At 46.4% G+C, this 23,473-nt stretch overlaps 1 protein-coding gene across 4 annotated transcripts in view; it reads left to right on the forward strand.

The window, feature by feature from the left end:
- Window positions 1-23,473, forward strand: part of Tll2 (tolloid like 2) — a 133,918-nt gene that overhangs the window by 94,368 nt on the left and 16,077 nt on the right. For all 4 annotated transcript variants that reach the window (XM_063245136.1, XM_063245137.1, XM_023561578.2 and 1 more), the window contains 7 exons: window positions 126-250; window positions 2,803-2,918; window positions 8,008-8,110; window positions 16,229-16,345; window positions 17,455-17,600; window positions 18,245-18,440; window positions 22,777-22,902. In XM_063245136.1, the coding sequence (XP_063101206.1) occupies window positions 126-250; window positions 2,803-2,918; window positions 8,008-8,110; window positions 16,229-16,345; window positions 17,455-17,600; window positions 18,245-18,440; window positions 22,777-22,902 (929 nt within the window). The remainder of the gene's footprint in view (window positions 1-125; window positions 251-2,802; window positions 2,919-8,007; window positions 8,111-16,228; window positions 16,346-17,454; window positions 17,601-18,244; window positions 18,441-22,776; window positions 22,903-23,473) is intronic.

A 23,473-nucleotide genomic window follows, 5' to 3' on the forward strand; every position in this document is an offset into this window, starting at 1 on the left:
GAAGATGCAGACCAGGAGTAGGAATGTGGACGGGTTATAGGCCAAGACATGAAGACTGTAAATCCCAGCTTGTAGAGCCAGACTGTCCTGACTTTTATTCCTCTCTCTCCTTTTTCTTTCTGTAGAGGAGTTTTCTTAGACACCATCCTCCCTCGTCGAGACGACAATGGCATCCGGCCAACCATTGGCCAGCGTGTGCGGCTCAGCCAGGGAGACATAGCTCAAGCTAGGAAGCTGTACAAATGCCCAGGTAACCGTGAGCCTCGGGGATTCCCAGTACCTCCCAGCACCCTGTGGAGTGCAACTCAGTGCTTTCTGTATGCCGCTCCCCTTGCTGGGATAGTAACTTGGGAAGCCTAAGAGGACCATTGCTTGGCAGCTGTGATCCTGGTGTCCTTCTGTTAGGGTGTGCTAGACAGTGTAGAAAGCTAGAGTGGCTATGGGAATTACAGGTCTCGGGGCCCACAGCTGGTCTTATGGCAGGCTTTGGACTTCTTTGGCAAAAAAGGGAAGAAAGTACAGTATTCCCTAGGTACTCATGCAGAGGGACCCTGTAACAGTAAAAGCATTTTCTCCTTTTTTTGTAGAACTGGGGATGTGGGTTTGACAACACAAGAACAAAGGAGGACTTGGTAGGAAGACAGAGAACAAGGAGAAATACTTTGGAATGGTGGGTGTTTGTTTACTAAATGCCCAGGTAGAGAAAGTGCTGGTGCTGTATACGAGGTTGCTTCTGTGGTCTCAGTCTTGACCTGCAGTCTCCCATTCAAGACTAAACAGTACTCAAGGGTGGAGAAAATGCCTCTTCTGCAGCCAGCTCAGCACTCCCTTCTCCCTGAATTGGCACTTTCCCCTTTGATTCCCGTACTTTGCTTTTTGGGGTAGTGGTGGGAATGCCTTGGGTCAGAGCAAAGCATTGTCCAAGCAGCCGAGTTTTACCACTGATGGGCAGAATATACTAAAGAGGGTTGGGGAAGACAGACAGAAGGGTGTGGAACAGGCAACATGGGAGGCAGGAGCTGGGAGAGACCTTTGATAAACAGTGGCAGAATTCAGACACAAACAAGAATGAGTCAAGGGACATTCTGAGGACTTACAGAGGCAGTCAGGAGAATAAATTAAACCCAGTAGGAGTTGGGACTTTTCATTCTATAAGTCCTTTTACAGTAAAGCAGAGCTTTATTCATTCTAGTAAATCAGTATTTTCATTGGGCAACTAACTATGCCTTAAGGGGCTCATAGGTACGGTACATACAATTTTACTCCTCTCACCTCTCTTTCCCTCCTCTTTTTCTTTCCCTTCTCTTCCCTTCCATCTTCTCCCATCCCCTTCTCTCTTCTCTTTTTCTCACTCCTCTCCCCTCCCTAATAATGGGATGGAATATTTGACATGGCAGCCATTGGAGAAAATCTAGGCTGTCATACTGCCCCACAGAACAGGACTATGGGGCTTGCAAAATGCTGAGTGTGCTTGTGTCCATGAAATTAGGAAATCTCTCCATATAGCCATTAGATATCTGGGGCCACATTAGAGCTGAAATGCAGGATGCACATATCATATAACCTTGCTGAATTTAAAGGGAAACCTTATAGCATTCTCTGGGAAATGCTATAGTACTTATTTAGTTATAATGTATGTGCTGCTTATTTCCCAAAAGGATTGGAGGCAGCTGGTAAATACCATAAAGCCATACTGTAATGTATCTGTTCTTGCAGAATGTTGATGATTATTCTAAAATAATTGCCATGGAACCCTCGGGGGTTGTTGACTGCTGGGCATAATCCTCATGATGCCTGGCAGTTGTTCGGTAATGTGATATTGAAGCCCCGATATCCAGGATTTCCTGAGGCCTGTGATGGGTAGTTCTCCACCTTTCCCTTCCTGCAGCTTCAGAAAATATGGAGCTTCGAGGATGTTCAAGTAATAACTGAAACCTGAGGCTGTTGCCCTGCACAGGTGGAATCAGTTGTAGAGAAGGTGCTTAAGAATGCCTTGTTCCCCACTCTTGGGAAGTGGGCCCCCAAGACCAGGGGTGTTTGACAAGCCACTGTCTTTGTCTTTGGAGTTACAATCCCAAGGCTCAGGGAAATATAAAATCTACAGCTCCCAAGGTATAGATATTCTTTTTTTTTTTAAAGGACAAATCAGGTGAAATACATCCACATGTATGTTTTAGATTCATTATCAGGCAACAGTCAAAATATGTGAGGCAGAATCACATGCTGTAGAATGTTCTAGCTCCCTGTGCCCCTGCACTTTTCTCTGCTTTCTTACTGGGTAGCTCTCTCAGAAGTGAATACCAGGAAAAAGAAGAGTTATGATTTAAACCAACAACTGAAATGAGTTTCAAAGTGCACTTTTTCTTTTTGCTCACTAGCTTGTACTTCTATGGTCTTCCTGCCCAGATGTTATCAATAGCAATCATGATGGCCGTGATGTCTGGAGTGCTTACTAGGTGCCTGGCACTGAGTGGATCCACTGCATATAATACAGATGACTCCACTCAGACTCTGAAGTCTACACTGCTTATTTTACAAATAAGAAAATCAATACCCAGCCCACAGCGACACAACCCGCTGGAGAGTTCAGGTTCAAACTGAACTCTGGGCCATGATCAGTGTTGAGAGGCTCAGAAGAGCCCTGAGTGTTGCTCTTCAGCACTGCGTGCTACTGTCTGTATGTTACCACCTCGTGCCAACCCTTCTGAGGTTGCTGGCTGATAAAGGGGTGTGTTTGCTTGGCAGCCGCAGGCATGAACTGATATGCATGCCAGTATCACAGTTGTTGATTTGCTTGTGCAGCATGTGGGGAGACCCTGCAGGACACAACAGGAAACTTTTCTGCACCTGGTTTCCCAAATGGCTACCCTTCTTACTCCCACTGCGTCTGGAGGATCTCTGTCACTCCAGGGGAGAAGGTAGGTGGAAACGTTAACTACTCTGATATACCATTGCATATTGTACACATGTATCAAATTATTATGCTGTATCCCTTAAGTATATATAATTAAAATAATAATACATTTTTCAAAGACAGGCAAAAAACCTCCTGGAAAATGGTTGTCTGGCGGAGGCAGGAGCACTGGTCACTAGTACTATTAATGGCTTTTTTGTTATGTGCACGCACCACAGGCACAGGCTGCTTGCTTTACATTCATTATTTCTGGACTACTCCACCAGTTTCACTCATACAAAGAGAGCCCTGGCACTGTCCATGTAAGTTATAGATTAAGGCAAAAGAGGCTCTGCCTTCCTTCCTTGATAAGTGTTATAATGCCTTGGAGGGCAAGGTCCAGTGTAGAATTTATTGTAGTGTAGAATTTACCTTAATGTGCTGGTCTGGAAGGTGGCAGTATGGGAACAGGTGGTACCCAAGTACAGCCAGCCTGTCCCCCTCCTGTCTGTCTTACAATCTGGTGCCCTGCTGACCTGCAGCCCACACTTCTGAGTACCATCCACTTCCGTCTTTCAAACAACTGTTTACTGGACCCTCCAGTGGGTGGACTTCCTTTATGTGCATCTTCCTTTGGAGGAATGGTCCAGGGAAGAGGCCCTTGCGTGTCCTCCAAATAGGCTGAGCACTATTTGGATAGGGAGTTCCAGGATCCCAGGTCCCTGGAGTGAGACCTGGAGGGCAGACAGCCTCTGCATGGCCATGTTTCTGTGGCTCTGAAGATTTCGGTGACTCTCTAGAGCCCAAGGCCGGGGCCTGTTTACCCTTGTCCACCAGTGATGTGTTCTCAACCCTATGAGAGGGTTCATATTCTTTTATTCATTCCTTGGACAGTAAGGTCATTGCCCAGGTTCACTGCAAGATACAGAACTGGTAATAGAGAACATGGGCTTGGTACCCCAAAGTGTATATTTCACTCTATGTCTCTGAAAATCCAAGTGTTCTTCAAGTTGCCTCAGATCAGCTGCAACTGTCTTTTCCTTGGGTTGAGGTAAGGGGTTACCTGTTGTTTCTATAATGTCACAGTATCACAGCATGGCTCATGCCTGCGGGTATGCTTGTCTCACTTCTAGCCTTAAACTCACTGTCCACTCAGGCCCAGCACCCCACATAGTACATGGCACACAGTGAGGATTTGTTGAAGGGATCTGTGGACACATCTGAGGCTGAGTAAAAAACTGGTAGCCAGGGTGGCAGTGGGTGTGTTGGTGCCTATGAAGAACTACAAGCATTATTGAATTACAGCTTCAAAAAATGAAGTGGTGAGTCAAGCATTGTGTGATAAGAGAGAGAAATGTCTAGGAACCATTATGAACATTCTCCATGGACTGGGTTCTCTCCGAAATGTGTTGGGGGGCGTCATTCAATGTAATACTCACTGAAACTTCACAGGCTAGGTGCTGTCACCTTGCTTATTTTATGGGCAAGCGAATGAACTGCCTAAGGCTACTAAATATATTGCAAAGTCGGGATTTGAACCCAGGCAATTGGACTCAGAGTCTGAATGGTTGATCATCATCTTATATTAGTACATGGGGGAACACATTAGCAGATACACATTTGAAACACCCTAACAACACACAATACACTCATATACACGTACACCAAATCTTTGGATCTATGCATTTAATGCTGTGTGGATATCATGTTGCATCTGAGACTCCAGACTTTCAGCCTTGAGTGGATGTGACATCTCTATTTCTGCTGGAGACACTAACAGGAGAGAGACAAGGAGGAGGAGAAAGAGGAAATAGTCTAATAATCCCCAAATTGTTGAACTGCCCTGCACAGCAGAGACTCTGTAATATGTTTGAACTATGTAAGCTTCACCAAGCCTCAATTATTAGTACTCACTGGGGGCAAGGAGCACACACATCACTGAAATTCCTGCACCAGTTATTCCAATTTCTGCTCCATCCAGCTTTCCCCAGAGCTCTTAATAATTAACAAACTTGATTGATTTGAGCATCGCTTCTCATTCATCCATCACCTCTTCCTCTATGGTCTTTATGGTTCATTAACATACTTAAAATAATTAGCTTGAATAATTATCTCATTCATTTAGATCATGAATGTGTTGCCAAGGAAGTTGTACTAACATTTCATTAAAAAGCAAAGGCTAAAGAATTATTGTGCAAGCAGTTTACAAGTATTACTGAGCTTGATCACCCGAATAAAAGCACTGAGGGGATTTGAGACAAATCTAAGTTACATCCCTGTCTTTAAGAGACTTGTTGTTTAGTTTGGGTTTCTTTACTCCCTGGCAGTCTGACCCAATCGAAGGAGGTACATTTTCTTGGTACCAACTTTTCTCCTAAAGCTTCCAAGGTGCTTCTAACATGCAAGTAGGGTTTTAAACACCAGTGCAGTTTGAGAGTGACATATACATGCATGCACATGGGCACACATCATGATGTTAGAGTAAGCTAGTCTGTTATTTTATGGTACCCACTCTTCATTATCTAGGAGCTCACAGGGTTTCATGGAAGGTGTTACTTGTCCTGGGATCTGACTGCCAGACAGGATTGCCTTGCGGGAAGAGGTGGGCACCTTTAATGCTAGGCAAGGTGGGAAGTCTGCGCGGAGCAGCTGGCATCATTTGCAGTATGCTAAGTGTAGTACAGTAACCTGGTGTGCTAGGTTTTAACTGCCATTTATGGAGTACTTACTATAAGCTGGGTTTGGCACTCTTGCAAAATCTGTATAGTTTCTTATACACGTCCCTTAACAACTCAGTACTGATTTGAAGATGAAGAACTAGAGGTCCAAGAAGTTAGGTGTTTCACCAAGATTTCAGGGCTGGTAATTGAATTGGTGGAGGTGAGAATTATGGTCTGCCTAACCCTAACGACGCCTGGTGAGAATCACTAGAGGAGAAAGAGGAAGTGCCAAAGAGGCAGAGGTCAGACTATGCCCATTGGTCAGTACAGGAAAGTGTGGAAAGGGGAGGACACTTTTCTGGGCCTGAGGAGGGTTCAATTAGTGCAGGTGTATCAGGGAGCCCCGGAAGAAAGGAGACAGAGTCTGGCCCTGAAGTTTGTGGAAAGTCAACAGTGTTTAATTTATGAGACAGAGATGTGGGGATCCACAGAGGTTTCCTAAGTATGGGAGAGATCTGGTAAGTATGTGAGGGATCTGGTAAACCTGAGATACAAGGAGGAAGATTCATCTTGAAGACTTAGGATGCAGAATTTTAGGGGCACAGCAGGATCATCTTAGCAGCAGCAGTCAGGAAGAGACAATGAGAAGGGGAAGATTGGGTTGGAGGGAAGGGACAGAGACATCTAAAGGGGAAAGAGACATCAGCATAGACGCTGTGTAGATATGGAGAGGGTCAGCAACAGAGGAAAACAGGGATTGCACCAAAGCATGATGCCTCAGTGATGGGTGATGAGTCTCCTAGAGTCAGGGAGGTGGGGTGGGAAATGCTTGGATTCGAGGTGCTCTCGTGGCTGGTGGGAAATAGGGAGGGCAGGAGCCAGCCAATGAGAGAGGATAGTGATGAGAGGATAGGCTAGTATGGTGACAGCCAGAAAGGATAGGTTCCATCCAGAGGGAGCCCACAACCTTGGGGACAAATATCCATCTTCAGATCTGGGCAAGGGGACGGCAGTTCCTCCAGCTTCAAGATTTACTTGTAGACAATGTCCCTGGGCTTGTTGAATGTTAAAAAAACTGGCCAGGAAAGGGACAGAGTGAAGATAATGGAGACTGGTGAGCTGCTGAGAGCAAGGTTCCCCGAACTGGAAAAGGGATAGGGTCAAGGGTGCAAGGGCTGGGGAACAGGAAGAGCTGAGAAATGAGGCACAGAAAGATGCCACAGAGAGAGCTGAGAGCAGTGGCCAGACAAGCTACTGCTTCTCAGCACTGCAGGCTGAGGAGCTTGGCAGGAGCTTGGCAGGGGTACAGGTGAGGAAAGGGAGAGGGGGAACCTGGGCTCCACTGTAGACCATCTGCTGAGAGAAGCCTAGGCGGGAGGGCCTGGGGGACCAGGGCCTTTTCATGGGCAGCACGTGTGTGTGGAAGGCAGCCTGCAGGACACTCTGTCCTCTCCACTAAATAATCACTGATTTGGCCACTAGAATATCCAGCAAGGGCCTCAGGGGTGTCTCAGAGTGCTGGAATGTTCTTGCCCAGCCTGAATTGAGCCCCTTGCTACCTTGTCTTACCTCTTTAGCTGCCTCATTTCAGGCATACACACTATGCTGGGTTTATGGTCCAGCTCCTCAAACAGCAGCTGGCCTCAGCTCATAGAAGTTCTCTTGACTCCTCTACCCCTGGAGTTCCTAATCCTTGTAGATTAAATCACACCTCCTCTGAGAAGCCTTCAGGAATTTTCCAGACAAAATTTAGTTTTCCCGCCTCAGGACTGTCTGATCTTCCCTTTCAGCATTTATGCCATGGTGTCCCCATTGGTATGGTATGTCTGCCTTTTGTTCTGCTCTGAGCTCCCTGTAGGAAAGGGCTTTGTCTTATTGATCTCTCTCCATTTCCCAGAGTAGACTAGCACACAGTAGGTGGTCAACAAGCAATGATAGAATGAACTAATGAGTGAATTGACTGTAGGAAGACTTTTGGACACAACACACCTCAGAAGTAAGGTCATGGCCAGAGGAACCTTGATCACAGAGCTGGTTAGATGTGCTTGGGCTAACCCCAGATCCTTTGAGATGATTGATGAAGTTATAAGATCTTTTTGTGTCTCTGAACTTCATTGACCCCTTTACCTCCTTCTAAATTTCCAATCTCAGTGCATCTTGGCCTGTTTTTCAATGCGTCTTACTCTCTGTAAACCACCTAGTGACTTCAAAAGCTCAAACGATTCCCCAGACAGAACTGAAGGACCCATCTCATTCTCTTCACTCCCCTTCCTGCCTAAGGTTTATTATTTAATGTCATGCGGCTTCCTGTGCCTGTGTTTCTGAGAAGGCATTCCTGCTGTGGTCCGAGGGCTTCGTTTGCTAAAGGGTAACATGAGAATACTAGTATACTCGGTGCATCTTTCAGAACTCAGGTTTTGCTGCCCAGACTCATGTTATGGTAATTCTTTACAGATCGTCCTAAACTTCACATCCATGGATTTGTTTAAGAGCCGTCTGTGCTGGTATGATTATGTGGAAGTCCGAGACGGATACTGGAGGAAAGCCCCTCTGTTGGGTGAGTGGCCTTTAGACAGCTTTAAGAGAGGAGCAATTGAGTGTTCTCTGGGATGCCGTGTTATTGTCTGGAAGGGTCCAGAGTGACAGCAGTCACAGGAAGCCCTCAACGGCCTGTGTCATTGTAAAACTCAGAGCACTCCATTTGGCCACACATGTTAAAAGCTTTTAAAACTGTGAATTCCCTTTGACCCAGCAATTCCACTTCTTGGAATTTATCCTAGGGAACTAATTAAGGAAGTGTGCAAAGCTCTAGTTAGGGCCGTGCACTGAAGCAGAGAAAATTGAGAGCAATTTAAATGTTCAACAGTAGGATTTAGGTGAATAAATTATGGTACATTTTTTTCAATGGAAAACTTTCTAACCAGTGAAAAAAAAGTTGGAGGTGGCTATGTATTGGATATAGAAAGTTGTTGATAAAATACTGTTGCATGTAAAAAAAGTATATTAAAGAATAGACTATGGAGTAGCATTAATTTAAAAAATATACAGCTATATATACATATATATATATATATACAATGATGTTTTATTTCATGAATTTAATTTGTTCCAAGATTCTGGAAAAGATGGCCTCATTTCATGCAGGAAAGATGGCCAGAGTTGTGTTCAACACCCAGTGCAGAATTTGCAAACAAAATTTTGCCAAATACTTTTGCATGTGAACCAAATTGTTTGCAAACAAAACATTTGTGAACCAAGGTATAGATGTACATATGTATACATACATACATACATACATATATATATATACACACACACACATAAATATATATATATATATCAGCACTGCAAAATCAGATGCTATAGAAGGTCTAAGTGACCAAGATGGGATTGATATAATAAACTGAGGAGTGGTGGGAGTGTGGTGGACCAGACACTGAATATCCTGTCCAAGATTATTCAAAACAAAATTGCTTAAAACACTGCACAGGTTGAATTCAACTGGAAGAAACTGTACTGTGTTCTATCATATAAATATTAAGTAAAATTATACATGTAAATAAGTCATGCATAGTGGTTATTTCAGGATACTATTTTTAAAAGTCTCATTCTTTCCTTGGTTTAGCTATATTTTCCAAATTTTTGTGATCACATGTTATTATTTGTGTGAGATGAACAAGGCATGAACTCAAATGTACGAGGCCGCAGGACCTTTGAGTGAAGGGCAGAGAGTGTGAAGAGAGAAGCTAGCTCAGTAAGGACTGACTGTGAAAAGAGCTCTCTCGTGAGTGGCCAGGGAAAATTAAGACTGAGCAGGACTCGTGGCTTGCAGATGTACGCAGGCTGGGAATGGCAGCCTGGAGAGAGAAACACATGGGGAAGGAGCCAGATAGAAAGGTCGCAGTTGAGAACCGGAATTCCTTTTTGTTAGAGGGGTCAGCCGCATGCTTCTGGGCTGGATAAGTCTAAGAACTCGGTGATGACTCGGTCCTTGGCATATGTTCATATGAACAGAAAAGCCACTCGTCACACTGAGATTGACAAGCTGAGAATGAGCAGTTGCTGGGACGGTTGGCTGAAGACGCTGCTTAGAAAATCCAGGAGAGGACTTCGCTGGGAAGAGCAAGTCTGATGTCATGTTGGGTCCTGGGGAGCAGGTCAGAAGAGACTGAGATAGAAAGTCTGGCAGCACTTTAGGAAGCCTGAGAGATGTGAAACTAGGAGATACAATAAAAAATATGGTGAATGTTTAAAACTTCTAAAAATGCAGTGAAAGACACATTGCTGTTAAGCCTCCTCAAGATACTCCCCATTGCTTTGAGCACATTTATCTCATGTTCTTACCACTGACCACTGTCTGTATCAGTGCTAGAAGTCGTTTTTTTTTTTTTTTCTGAGACAGGATCTCGCTTTGCAGTTCTGTGACCTTTGTACAGCAGGCTGGTCTCAAACTTGTGGTGATCCTCCTGCTTCAGCCTCCTGAGTGCTGGGCTACAGGCTAGAAGTCCTCTTTTGTGTTTTTAATTGTGCCATTGTGGCTGTCTTGATGCCCTGAAATTTACCTTTCATGGGCATTTTGGCTTTGGGGAAGAGCCAGAGATCCCACAGTGCCAGCTTCAGTGAATAAGGTAGATGAGGACACACTATAATATAATTTTTAGAGACTGCCTGTCCATTGTGTTGTACTCAGCAGCAACATTCACTGAAGTTTTTGATAACACCTCAAAAGACCCAGAATAGGACTCCCAGAACTACTTCCAAGAATGATACGATAAATGTGTTTGAAGTGAAGGGGAGTATTTTGAGGGAGATTAATGGTAATCTGTCTTTTATTGTAATAAATTTAAAAATTAAACATTCACCATATATTTTGATCATTTTCATATTGTACAACTCATGTAAGCTACTGATAGGAAGATCACACGGGTGTCTGTGTCCAGAGGGTCATGAGTTTGACATTCTTGCAGTTAAACAGTTCGGAGTTTCTGTCCTTAGGAGCTCCAAAGAGCTGGGGAGTGGCCAAAGCAGCCTCTGAATCTGGGCACCAGGTTGTCCCAATTAGGAGGAATCTGTCTGACCGAAGACTGAACAGGCAGCCAAGAAAGTGACCTCCAGGCCAAGCATGCAGAGGAATGTATACAGTGCAGACAAGTGGATTAGGTCACCCCTTGGAAATGCTGTGTCTTTCTGGGTTTCTGTTTCCTCCTAATGTAAGAAGATATGGCATTTGTTAGCAGCCAGCAGGGGGCGAACTTTATAGGTAACGCTGATTGGATATAACAAAATGACAGAGAGATGAATCCCTGGGGTAGAGTTTCCCAAACTTGGCTGCACACCACAGTCCTGGGAAAGTACTGAACCAGAACCCTATAAGTTGGGTCACAGAATGATCGTGTTGACCTATAAATATATGGTGCATGTGCCTGCATCCAGTACCAAATACAAAGAAATGAGCCTATGATTGTGTTCATCAAATTGTTAAACTGGTTGAAGTGGTTGCCTCTGAGAAAGGAAGTGTGGAGGTGGTGGGCTGCTTCCTGTTTTGTTTTGTATAAGACTCAATTGTTTGGATCTTTTATAAGAAGGCATTCTATAAAAGTTGTGTGGAAGAACTTCATGACAACGTGGAATCAAGCAATCACAGACCGCTCAACCTGTTGAGTCACTGAATTGTGCTTGTTCATGAGAAAACCCAGCTCCACAAGTTACACTAACTTTCTGAGGTCACACAGCCAGCTCGTGGGTGAGATCAGATCAGAATTCAGATGTCCTAGTGAGTGGGAGGGGTGACCGCTAAAATCTAGTGGGCTGTCCCTTGGGTTTACCAGATACATTATGTGTTGTTTATCTGAAATTCAAATTTAATTGGATTTCCAGGGTTTTTGGTTGCTGAGCCTGGCAGCTCTATACAACCTCCCCAATGGAATAGAGGAAGCTCTCTGTTACTGAAGTTCCCCAGAGAGGGCCAAGGTCCATTCCAAGAACGAGCATGTATAGAAGTTTAGCTTGAACTTTCAGCCGGCATTTTCCTATAGCAGATCCTGGTATTTCTGGCTTCACTTTCATTAGTGGGATAGGATTTTGACAGTTTACTGTTGTAGGTGATGATATGAGTGCTTCTGTTTGTTGTTTTGAGGAGGTTAGAGCTCGTAACTTTCCACCTGACAGCGTGCGTGCCGTGTAGTTTGGACGTGTGTGTGTGTGTGTGTGTGTGTGTGTGTGTGTGTGGCAGCTAAAGCATGGCTCAGCGCCTACAGCCGTCATTCTTCCTTTGTAGGCGCTCCCCTTTTGCCAACTATTTGGCCTGCTCTGATGTTTCCAAATGCGGTTGTTAGTGAACTTTTGTGTTTGGAACAAGTGCATTGTGTCAGCTGAGCTGGTCCCTGGGAGGGGTCAGTGCCATGAAATCTGCTGGGAGGAGGCAGGTCAATGCCCCTTTGGCAGGAGGGACAGCGGATTAGAGCGGATTGTGAAAGTATGCATCTTGCTCTGAAAAACTGTGCGACACATTTTTTTTTCCCAGGGCAGTGTGTGAAAATCCAGGCATAATACGTGCATAACTTTTTATGAATAAATCCTTTATGATGCCCACGGAGGCCACTTATAGTGACCTCATCTGCATTTCCTCTTCTTGATATCCTTATTAAACCCCTCCTCTACATCCAACTAGATTTCAGTTTAGGAATTTGACACCCTTTCTTCAATCCAGTTTCTCTCCAGCCTGTTTAGTTTGCTTGGAAGGAGGCTGTTTGGGTCCCAGGTTGTCAAGGGAAATGAAGTGGACTGAGAACATGTCATGGCTGGGTAAAGATCTCAACTAGATTTTCAGTTTTCACAGGCCTCTTAAGAGATGGACCGAACAAGGGATGGTGTTGCCTGCATAGAGAATTCACCCAGTATCTGAGACCCCGTCCTGGAAGTTGGGCTCCCTTCCTTGATTTGTTAGAGGAGTTGCTCTAAACAATGTAGTTTTGTATGCAGAACTGTCCTTGGGCATTCTGGATCACCACAATGTACACAAAAACCCTTTTACGTTTCTCCCTGGTATGAGGAGGGAAGTTCAGAAGGGCCAGGCCGCCCCACCAGTGTCATGTGGCTCTCGTACTGGGGCTCCCTGGGCCAGGGCTGCTTCCTCAGGGAGCAGAAATGAGGCCAACAGCAGACCCTGGTGTTCCTCAGACTTGTTCTGATCTTCATTCATATGTGTCTGCGTCTAAACTAAGAAACAGGGGAAAGAGTCATGATGCTTGCAGAGAAAGAGAAAGAGAAAGAGAAAGAGAGAGGGCGAGGGAGAGAGAGGGAGAGAGGAGAGAGAGAGAGAGATTTAGTGTCTATTCAAAATTGTAGTGATTAAAATTTCCTTTGGACGGTGCTGGTGGTGATGATGAAGGTGATATTGATGATCAAAGTCCTGATCTCAGACTGCTGTGCTTTAAATCTGCATCTACTTTCAGCTTTGAGACAAATTCTCTGGTCCTCAGTTTTCTCATCTGTGAAATAGGATAAGTAATGGCCTGTAATTCAGGTAGTCATGGTGGTAAGGGGGTGAGATAATCCTTACAACATGTTAGGACAGTATCTGGCATAGACATGGTCAGCGACAAAAGGGTTTTTCTTACGGGTACTGTGGTTAAGAGTTCTGAGATGTCAGTCAAGGGACAGAATTGGTTCTGGCTGAGAACTGCAGTGTGTGAGGAGAATGCTCAGGTCTGTAGTTTTTCTACCAAGTCTAGCTATACAAGCTTGTCCAATATACCCGAGGCACAGCGTTTACCTCCTCCAGAGTGCTGACCAGAGGCAGGTTGTCCTCCAACCCCCGGAGGTAGTAGCTCTTCTTAGCCAGTTAGGGCTGCATGTCTGCAAAAGTGAAGGTCCCTCTCTCCTTTGGAGACATTCCTCAGTGCCTGTGACAGCAGGGGCTTGAAAAGGAGAAACTTGGTCTTGAAACTCAGGCTAGGCTAAGCAGGAATCCTGCTGGCTGTCTGGCGTGTCTCCCTGCTGTTCGGGGCGCAGTCTCCCTGATGGAAAGCAAACTTTCTCCTACTTACGTTGTTTTCCAAAAACTAATAGACACTAATTGGCCACACCAGAGGAACCATTACTGAAAATTTATAGGCTCTGATGGGTTTTTCCTTGCCAAAGTCTCAACAACAGTTCCCTCTCATCTCTCTGAACGTTAAGCTCACCAAGTCCAAACAGCTACAGGTGGCCAGAATCAGAAGGAAGCGGAGGAGATTAGCAGGTCTCTCCCTACAAGTGGCTCTGTTTAGGAAATTCCTCTCATAGCTCTGTCCTCCTTCGACCTCAGTGCCCCCCACTTTTCCCAGAAGTATAAAGCAGAATTAAAATAGCTTTCAGTGGTTGTCCAGTGCCTAACATAGTACTGACAATAAAAATGTCCACAATATATCTGTTAAACAGGCTTTTAAAGAATTGAGAGCTCAGTGCGTTGGCTCATACTCCCAGCACTCTGGAGGAGGATCACAAGTTCAAGCCCAGCCTGGGCAGCTTCGTGAGAGCTTGTCTAAAAAAAAAAAGTGCGGTGTGTTCAAAGGTCCTAAGTTTAATTCTCAGTACTGAGAACAAAAGGAATATATAAAATGTATAATTTTATACCATGCAATTAACTTTTTAAAATCAATGGTTTTTAAAATATCTTCATAGAGTTATACAGTTGATTTTAGAATATTTTCATCGTCCTTCAAAAAAATAAAAAATGCCATAGCCATAGCCAATACTCACCCCCATCTCTGCCCTACCCAAAGCTAAAGAAATTCCTTGAGTGAGGCATACAGTGGATTCTTGGCAGAACCATGGACATCTGGTCCAAGCAGCTTCTGGGGCTCTGTGTTCTAGTTTGTTTTGTTTCTGGTGTTTGTTTGTTTGTTTGTGGTAGGGTTTCCCTATGTAGCCCAGTTGATCCTCTTGCCTCAGACTCCGGAGTGCTGGGATTACAGGCATGCACCACCATGCCTAGCTGCTCTGTGTCCTGAACTGACCAAAAATTTAACCCATTTTCCCCCTTGCCCTGGGCTACTGTCCTTAAACTGCACTTGGAGTGAACTGGCCCAAGATTATCACATACTCGGAAGCGTGGCCTTCTTTTCCTAGGCAGAGGGTTCACATTTCAGACCATGCACACAAGTGCCCAAGAAATTTGAGTGCTTTAGTTTAGTAACAGAAGTTTATATTTATTGCTAGCCTCTTTTCCATTGAGTAATAAAAACTGAATTTAGTCAATTTGAGTTTCCTTTCCCTGGGAAAGGGACGCCAGTGGGAGAATTTGTGCTAAGCCACGCATCTTTTGTCACCTCATCACTGAGATGCAACGCCTGACACCTGAAGCTTAAAGGAGAGGTTTTTTGGCTCACAGTTTGTAGAGGTTGCAGTCCGTAGTCAGCAGGCTCTGAAGCAGCGTGGCATGGTGCAGGGCTATGGGAGAGGAGAGCTGCTTATGGTGTGGTAGCCATGAAGCAGAATGTCAAGGACAGGAGCTGGAAGGGGCAGTTAAACCCTTCTAGGCCACGCCCCCAGTGACCCACCTATTCCTCCTAAGCTACACATCCCATACTCCAGTCACCTCCCAAAGCCACACTTTTGGGTGCATTTGGTACAAACCATAACATCAGGGCAGTGGGGCAGCAGTGGTGGAGACAGTATTGATATCTTCACTAGGACTGCCAGGAAGTCCCCATTCCTAACTACCCATCCCTGGCCACATAGGCATTGCTGTTCTCCATTTTGCCTCAACCATAGGCCAGTTCAGAATGGTTTAGGGTCCACATCTCGATCCAAGCTTGGGACGCATTCTATGGCTCCTCAAATCCTCAGGGCAAGGGGAAAGTCACATCTACAGCCCCTCAAGAGTTTAGAATCTTGTTGGCGCCATCACAGTCATGCCGTGCTTTGCCTAAGGAACTCTGTGCTTGTTTCATGGTCAGGGCCTTTACAAACCACATAGACACTTCCCTTCAGACCTTGTGAGGGGTGGGGGAATCCAGAATCTTTTTGGGCTCTTCCCAGGGGATGGAGACACAATTTTTTGGCTTCTCCTAGATCCTTAAATCCACCTGGGATCTCTAATGTCCTTTTCTGTCCAGGGTTTCAGCTTAGGTCAGGACATAGGATGGGTCCTTTTAGGAGCTCCATTGTGCCCTCTCCAACCCTTCTTCCCCTCCTCTGTCCTGGAATCTAAGGCCACAGTGATGGGCAGTGATTCTCTGATTCTTTGTGCAGTCTTCACTATCTTTGCTCTTATGACTGTCCTTGTGATATTCAGAGTCCCAAGTGATTGGATTTCTTCATCGTGTGTTCTCTGCCTCGCATCCTGAGTCAAGGAAAGCAGGATGTCCAGTGTTCCAAAGAGAGGCCATGGGTGTCACAGGATACACTGAAGAATGAGTCTTCACCAGTATCTCAGCCCACTATTCCACCACGCCTCAGAGCCCACCCAGGGTGCTTGCAGTGACTGAGATCTGGAGTTCCCCTGCATGAGGTGCAAAGGTTATGTGATTCCTCCGCTCCTGTATTCCAGTCCAGTACACGTGATAGGACCAGCAGTCACTGTGGGCTGCTGCTCACTTTAGACCACCTGGAAGCATCGCGGCTTTGTCTCAGTCACTCTCATCTGCATTCCTGCTGGCACAGGCATCCTGACTGTGTTTTCTACTTTCAGGCAGGTTTTGTGGCAGTAAAGTCCCCGAGCCCCTCACCTCCTCGGACAGCCGGCTCTGGGTGGAATTCCGTAGCAGCAGCAACGTCCTGGGCAAAGGGTTCTTCGCGGTGTATGAAGGTTTGTGTGTGACAGGACAAGCTCCTTGGGTGCTTGCCATACACCCCTGTCCTTCCCATGCAGTCAGTCATGCTTGGCAGTTTGCCGGGGCCCCTAGCGTAGGGGCCTCTGTTGTAAGGGCCAGCTTGGTGTGGGACAGGGCATGGGTCCTTTAGGAGCTCCACTGTTCCCTCTCCAACCCTTCCCCTCCTTCCTCTCCTGGCATCTAAGACGACAAGGATGAGAGCATTGCAGTCACTTCCACCACAGAATGCGGAGGCCAGCTGCAGGCTTATCTCAGAAACTGTCATCTACCTGTCACCAGCCCATTGAGTCCTTCCTGTCCAGCTGGGGAGTTGGCTTCCCCTACATGGGGGTGGTGTCAGGGATCCAAAATCCTGTGGAAATGGCAGTGGCCTCTAGAAATGTGAGAGCCTAAGCAAAGAAGCTGACCCCTCTAGGCCTCTGTCTCATTCATGAAAAGAAGACTGGACCACATCAGGAAAGGCCCAGCTGCATTTCCCGGGAGGGCCTGTGGAACTACCCAGAGCTCAGCAGACACCCCAGGCGATGCTGCTTCTGTTTGTTTCGTTGCTGAGCTTCCCTAGCTCCCTCTCCTCCCATCCCACATCTTGTCTCCTTTCTTAAAAATGAGACTTTTTCTAAAAAGTGATCAAGGGCCCTTTTTGCCTTTAAATTATTGTAATTTTGGAGAGGACAGGTTTTGTTTTTGTAAAACACAAAAATGTCTGTGTGTGCACCCGTATGTGCATGAACCCTGTCCGCTAAGTAGCAGCCGCCCTCACCCCTGACATCAGAAATCCCTGGGGAACTTCTCTGCTACTCAGTGCTCGCTCCAACCCACCTGAATGACAGCGTGAGGGGTGTGGCCCAGGCTCTTACAGCTGCAGCAGTTTATCAGGTGATTCTGATGTACTGTGAAGGCATTATGTGGTTATTTTCTTTACACAAAAAAATTTAGAAGAGAAAAAGATGCGTTTTATACCTTTTCAAGGTACATCCTTTTAGTGCATGGAGATGAAAATGTTGGTGAGTGGAGCCACCTAGTGTTGACAAGTGGCATCCCTTTTCCTCTGACCAGAAGCTCTCTGACTATGCTTTTTCTAAAGCTACATGTGGGGGAGACATTAACAAAGATGCTGGCCAAATCCAATCTCCCAACTACCCCGATGACTACAGGCCTTCCAAGGAATGTGTGTGGAGGATCACGGTGTCCGATGGGTTTCATGTGGGACTCATCTTCCAAGCATTTGAGGTGAGCCCAGCTTGGATGTCTTCCTGAAGATGTAAATGACAAATTGGTTTTTATCCTTCACTCTATAAAGAAGGGTTTCCAATTTTTGGGTTGAAAATGGGAACCTAAGAGACAATGTTAAATGCTAAGCCAGTGGTGACTTGTGCCTGGACATTTTATATCAAACTTTTTGCAGCCTTTGAAATATGGCTCATCTCGTTTTAGAAGGCTGCTGAACAGAGTGAGGGAACAGTGAAAGTGAAAATCTAGCCTGAGGTGGGTGCAGTGTGCACCCACCTGTAATCCCAGCACTTGGGGGACTGAAGCAGGAAGATCAAGGTGAGTTGGAGGCCAGATTGGGGTACATAGTGCGTTCAAGCCAGCCTACACTACATAGTGAGATCTTTTCAACAAGTCCCCTCCTGCAATATAAAAAGCTATCCTGGAATCCAAGGAACTCTTGTAGAATTGTTCTTCTGTTTCTCTTAGTTCCTCCTCAGCTTGATTCTCCCTTGACTTTTGCAACAAGGCCTCAGCTTGGAGAAATCCAGGACACACTAGCTTGGTTAGATTTTGAGGGTGATACTTAGGTTCCATTTTTAAATCAAAAGTCTTGAAGACGAGATCTCCAGTGTTCACTAGGTGACCTCTGTTTCTCCCTTTAGATTGAAAGGCACGACAGCTGCTCATATGACTACCTGGAAATTCGTGATGGCCCTACGGAGGAGAGTGCCCTGATTGGCCACTTCTGTGGCTATGAGAAGCCGGAGGATGTGAAGTCCAGCTCAAACAGACTGTGGATGAAGTTTGTGTCTGATGGCTCCATCAACAAAGCAGGCTTTGCAGCCAATTTTTTCAAAGGTATGAATTAGCAGTTTTTTCCACTTGTAGTCACAGAATGACTTGTTGATATGGAGCCTTAGCACTAGAAAAGACTCCCTGCAGGGAGAAGGCGGTGACTCATTTCAGAGCTGTGAGCAGGGCCCCTGTGGAGTTCCCAACTGACCTCAGGCAGGAGAGGGCTCAGTCTCAGCTTCTGTGGAACAGACTATTCTGTGTACTTGGAAATTTGACTTGATAAGTTTACAAGGTCAAACTCTTGAGCACTGATAGCAACGCATGTTTATATAGGCTGTCACCATGGAGGACTTACTATGTGTTACAGCCTGCGAAGGTACTTGATTTACCTGGCCATTTAATTCCCCAAATAACCCTTTGAGTTAGGTTTGGATCCCACTGGATCAACCCTGGGATGGGCTGCTCAGGGTCACTCAGACGGCCAAGCGGCAGGTTGAGAATCCAAGCCCAGTCTGACCCCAGTACTGTCTTCCGTTCCTTGGTGTGGACCAGAGGGGCAACAGCCCCCAGCCCTGGTGCTCATCTCTGGGGAAGTGGGGCTGAGGACAGGGAGGGATTACTCTGGGAATGGTCTCCTCTTTGTTGCCTTGAGGACCTGCTACTCCACTGGGTCTTGACCCAGGTCTGATGTTTTTGATCCCAGGATGGGCTTTAGGCCTCCTTTGAATGGCAGGTTTTCCTTCTCCGTTTTGGGCCCCTTAGAAGGCCTGCAGATCTCACCCCGAGAGGGTAGCCTGGATATTGTCTGTGAATTGTGATGGGGCACCCAGTGGCACACAGCAAGCCTTGGAGGAGCGGGTCTGTCCTCTGCAGCTAAGCCTCCTTTGATAGTGCCACCACTTGGCCAGCTTCCCAGCTACCCGGGTCTGATTTGGGCAGGCTGCTTCACTCCTTCCCATCTCTCCTAGGACTGGCTGTGTCAGCCCAGAAATCCTAAGAGCCAGGCATGGTTGTGGTCACTTATAATCCCAGAACTTTGGGTTGTGAGGCAGGAGGATCACTACATGTCTGGGGCAGCCTGGACTACATAGTGAGTTCAAGGCCAGCCTGAATTACATAGTGAGAGACCCCTTCTATCCCGCAAAAAAAGGAAGCAGGTAGAGGACTCACTTCCTCTCTCCCATCTGCCTCCTTTTTAGACTCCTCTTCTAGGTCCTATATGAAGGGCCCAGATGTCAGGAGAACCTGCCTCATCCATGCCGCCCAGGCAGGCAGCCATGTGTCCTTCGTGAAGCCCCAATTTTCCCCTCTGTAGACTAGGAGAAGGAAATCTCTGTTCTCTAGCAGTTGTGAAGCCCCAGGGAAATGACAGCCAGAGGGGCAGAGTCACTGTTGTCTTCCTTAAGCCAGACTTGTTCCAGCAGTGCGAGTCCCGTGAGCACACAGCAGGCGCTCAGGCTCCTTGTCAGGATGCCCAGCAGGAGAACACGGAAGCCCGTACTGGGCCTGTGGCAGAGCAGAGTGAGCCAGAGAGGCTCTTGCCTCGGTGCCAGTTGGCAGCAGACTTTGTCCAGGGCCCAGCTGGCTCAGGCCGCTGGCTGGGGTGCCAGTTGGCTCAGCACCTCTCCCTTCATGCCAGATGGCAGCGCCTCTCAGAAGCCATCCTCTGGGCAACAGGCAGAGCACCTTGCACTTCTGGTTACTTGGGGAGGACGGCAGTGGCATTCAAGCGTTGGCTGAGCCATCTGGTCCCGCATGGCCTACACGAAGAACATGAGGGCTCTACCGTGATCCCTACGTTCCAACGGCCCAGTGTGATGGGCCACCATGAACTGCTTGGTGGTAGGAGCTTCCTTTCTTTAGCACATTTCTTCAGAGGCCTAGAGATGTGCTCTGTGTTCTCTTTTCTTAACATTTCTGAATCAGTTTTGGGGTCTCGCCTGAAGGGATCTCATTATTCAGTCCCAGAATGACCCCTTCTTTTCCTAATACCACTTGAAGGATGAAAAGAAGCCGCAGCTATGCTAAGCTGAACTCTGATTCCAGCCTCTTCTCCAACCCTCGAGCTCTCCCAGATTGTTTCTAGAGGGCTCAACCTTGGCCACTGCAGTCCAGAACAAGCACAAGCCAGTGGGCAGAGAGCAGATGCCACTTCACAGCAGCAGGGAGGTGCTGCAGACAGCTGGCTCCCACCGAGAGCAGCGCCGGGCACATTTGTACATCAGCTGTCCACATGTCCTGCTGCTTTTGCAAAGCCTACCTTTTATCTACCTCACTGAGTCAACGCCTTATCCTTTTGAGCTCTGGAAGAATCGTCTGCATTTTGCTTTGGGCTTAAATCCATTCCTTTGGTCTCTTCCCATCTGCCTGAGACTGTAGCTAGAAACTGTGGCCTGCTCTGTCTTGCCGATGTGTCCTGCCTTTGGGTCACTGACATCAGAGGCGCCCCTGCCCTTGCCTCTGTCTTCATCCTTTCTGATGGATTCTGCTCTTCATGTCCCTCTGTGCACCATACAGATTCTTGAATCTTCTGTGTGTTTCTCCTGTCCCTCTGGTCTTCCTTTACTGACCCATCCTTGAAATCCTGTCTCTCTTCCCTTGTGCCCTGCATTGCTTTGGTCATTCAAGTTGTGCCCAGGTGATGGTCTCCTTCCACTTCCCATCGTTATGTCTTCACTCACTGGGATTTCAGAATTCACACGGTGGCTTTCTGTAGTGACAATCACTGTGCCTGATGTCTGCTGGGTACTTTGCAGGTGTCATTTTCTATCACCATTAAAAGAATAATTCTTCTTATTTTATTTGTTTATTTTCATTCTTTTCATTTTAAGCAGGAAGGAGGCTCAGGGAAGTTAAATCACCACAATTTTATGACACTCTGGTAGGTCTCACTCAGACCTGATTCACTTTAAAGCCTGGATTCATTATTTATTCTTCTCTGTCCAAACCTAGCAGATATCTATAATACTCTTCCCATGTCATAAGTTGATAAACAAATAATCACACGGCTATTTACTACTTCAGCACACTTAATATTGCATTCACTTGAGACTTTCCCTGTCTAGAACCTCTCTCCTAAGTTTTGTGGCCCCTCGTGGTCAATTCAGTCAAGCTTTGTTGAGCCCAAGCACACCCCACCATGTTAATATCCACCATGTGAAACGATGGGGTAATCGCAAAGCATCTTTCACCCAGTGAAGAGCAGGTTGGTAGGGAATTTGTAGTCAAGAAAGACAGGAAAAGAAAAAAAGAGAAGTAGGAAAAGGGCAGTGTCAAGCAGGAATGATGGTTGGAGGGTCACGTCCTTGCAGGACCACGAGGTTGAAAATCAGATAACCCGAGAAACACCTTCCAGAAATAGCAAGAGTCAGGCCTGGGAGTTTTCAGCAGGATCTGAAGAGTGATGTATCAGGACTGTTATCGAAAGGATCCCTGGTTGTGGTGGCAAAACCACTGGATAGCTTTTCAGGTCTTTATCAACTCTGAGCTGTCCTGATTTATTTTGTGGGTAATGTGTTCTTTCAGGTTGGCAAACAGTTACGCAGTTACCATGTTTCTGACATGGCGCTGCGGGGCAGTTCTCTCCCCCCTGCACCAGGAACCTCTCTTCTCTCTAGAAGAGACTTTTAAAAAGTCTCTATTTCATTTTCTGTTCACTGACTCCTCTAGGTATCGGACTGCACCCTGCACACCCACTTTCAGGGATGGATGTACCCCAGTTTGACAGCGGAGAATTATATTTTTCCTTTTATTTTCAATGCTCATCTTGAAGAGGCTCAATGCTGGGATTTTTCTTGTCAGTTGTGCATGGACTGAAGCGTTCAGGGGATTCTCCAGGGGCTCCTGTGTTCCTCCTTCAGATACTCATGGCACTCTGTTAGCCATTATTTAATGTGCAAAGGGTGTCACTAGATACTTATAGGTGCTGAGTCCTGCATATCCCTTGCTCCCCCGTACCAGCCCAGCCTGCTGGCCTCGCCTTGCCCAGTGTGGACCCTCAGAGCCCAGTGTTTTCTGCATACTACTATGTTTATGAGGGAGAAATCCCCAGTTCCAGGCCCTGAAAAGTATTATAGGCACAGAGAGACCTTTGTGAGGTATTGTGCAATCGCCTTTACACACCCCTGACCAGATGCTTCCCAGAATTTGAGTTTGTAGGCCTAGTCTCCTTGAACAGAGCTCTATTTTGGCCATCCAGGTATTCACATGTCAGGATTCTGCTCTTGACTATACCTGCCACCAGTTTTTCAAATGTGGGCAAGCGACTCCTAGGAAGGCAGCCACCAGGAGCCACAGTGGTTCTTAGAGAGCGTGAGCCGGGTCCCCCAGGGCATGGGAGGGCTGGGCAGACCGGACAGTTGTATTGCCATTTAACCAAGGTTGGTTTCCTCCCCAACAGAGGTGGATGAGTGCTCCTGGCCAGACCATGGCGGATGTGAGCAGCGCTGTGTGAATACTCTTGGCAGCTACAAGTGCGCTTGTGACCCTGGCTATGAGCTGGCCGCTGATAAGAAGACATGTGAAGGTCAGTGCTGGACCTGCCAGGCTGGAGTGACAGGCTGTAGGGGAGTGGGGCCAGGTGAGAATATCCAAGACACAGACGCGATAGAATATCCATCTAGTTTCTGCAGAAACAGACCAACTGGTAACCACCATGAATGTGAATGGATAACCAAAATTGCAGGGCTCCACCCAGAAGCTGAAGTCGGGGCACAGTTCATTTTCTTCCATGACCACCATGACCACCTAAAACTTGTAGTGATTTTTAAGGTAGGAAATAAAGGCACAGAAAATCTATGAGCACTTTGGTGGGACTCCACTGACTACTTGTCTCACCTGTCTCTGATTCTCTTGCTGGATCTTATGTACCTCACTCACTTGCATGAATCTGCTTGCTTACACAGGCCAGGACCTGTGACAGGTCAAATATGTCACTGTCATTTTTAAAAGCAGTGGAGATTTTCCCCAACATTGTCCTTCCAAAACCTCAGTTGAAACAACTAGGCTAGAAAACAGAACACTGAATTAATCAGGTTGGATTGTCTACATTTTTTTTTCATTATTACCAAAGAACAGCAGGGCTTATTGCTACTAGG

This window comes from Cavia porcellus, unplaced genomic scaffold (genome assembly GCF_034190915.1).
Source record: "Cavia porcellus strain 051 isolate PalLab524CR breed Dunkin Hartley unplaced genomic scaffold, mCavPor4.1 scaffold_2, whole genome shotgun sequence".
NCBI classification, from domain to species: domain Eukaryota; kingdom Metazoa; phylum Chordata; class Mammalia; order Rodentia; family Caviidae; genus Cavia; species Cavia porcellus.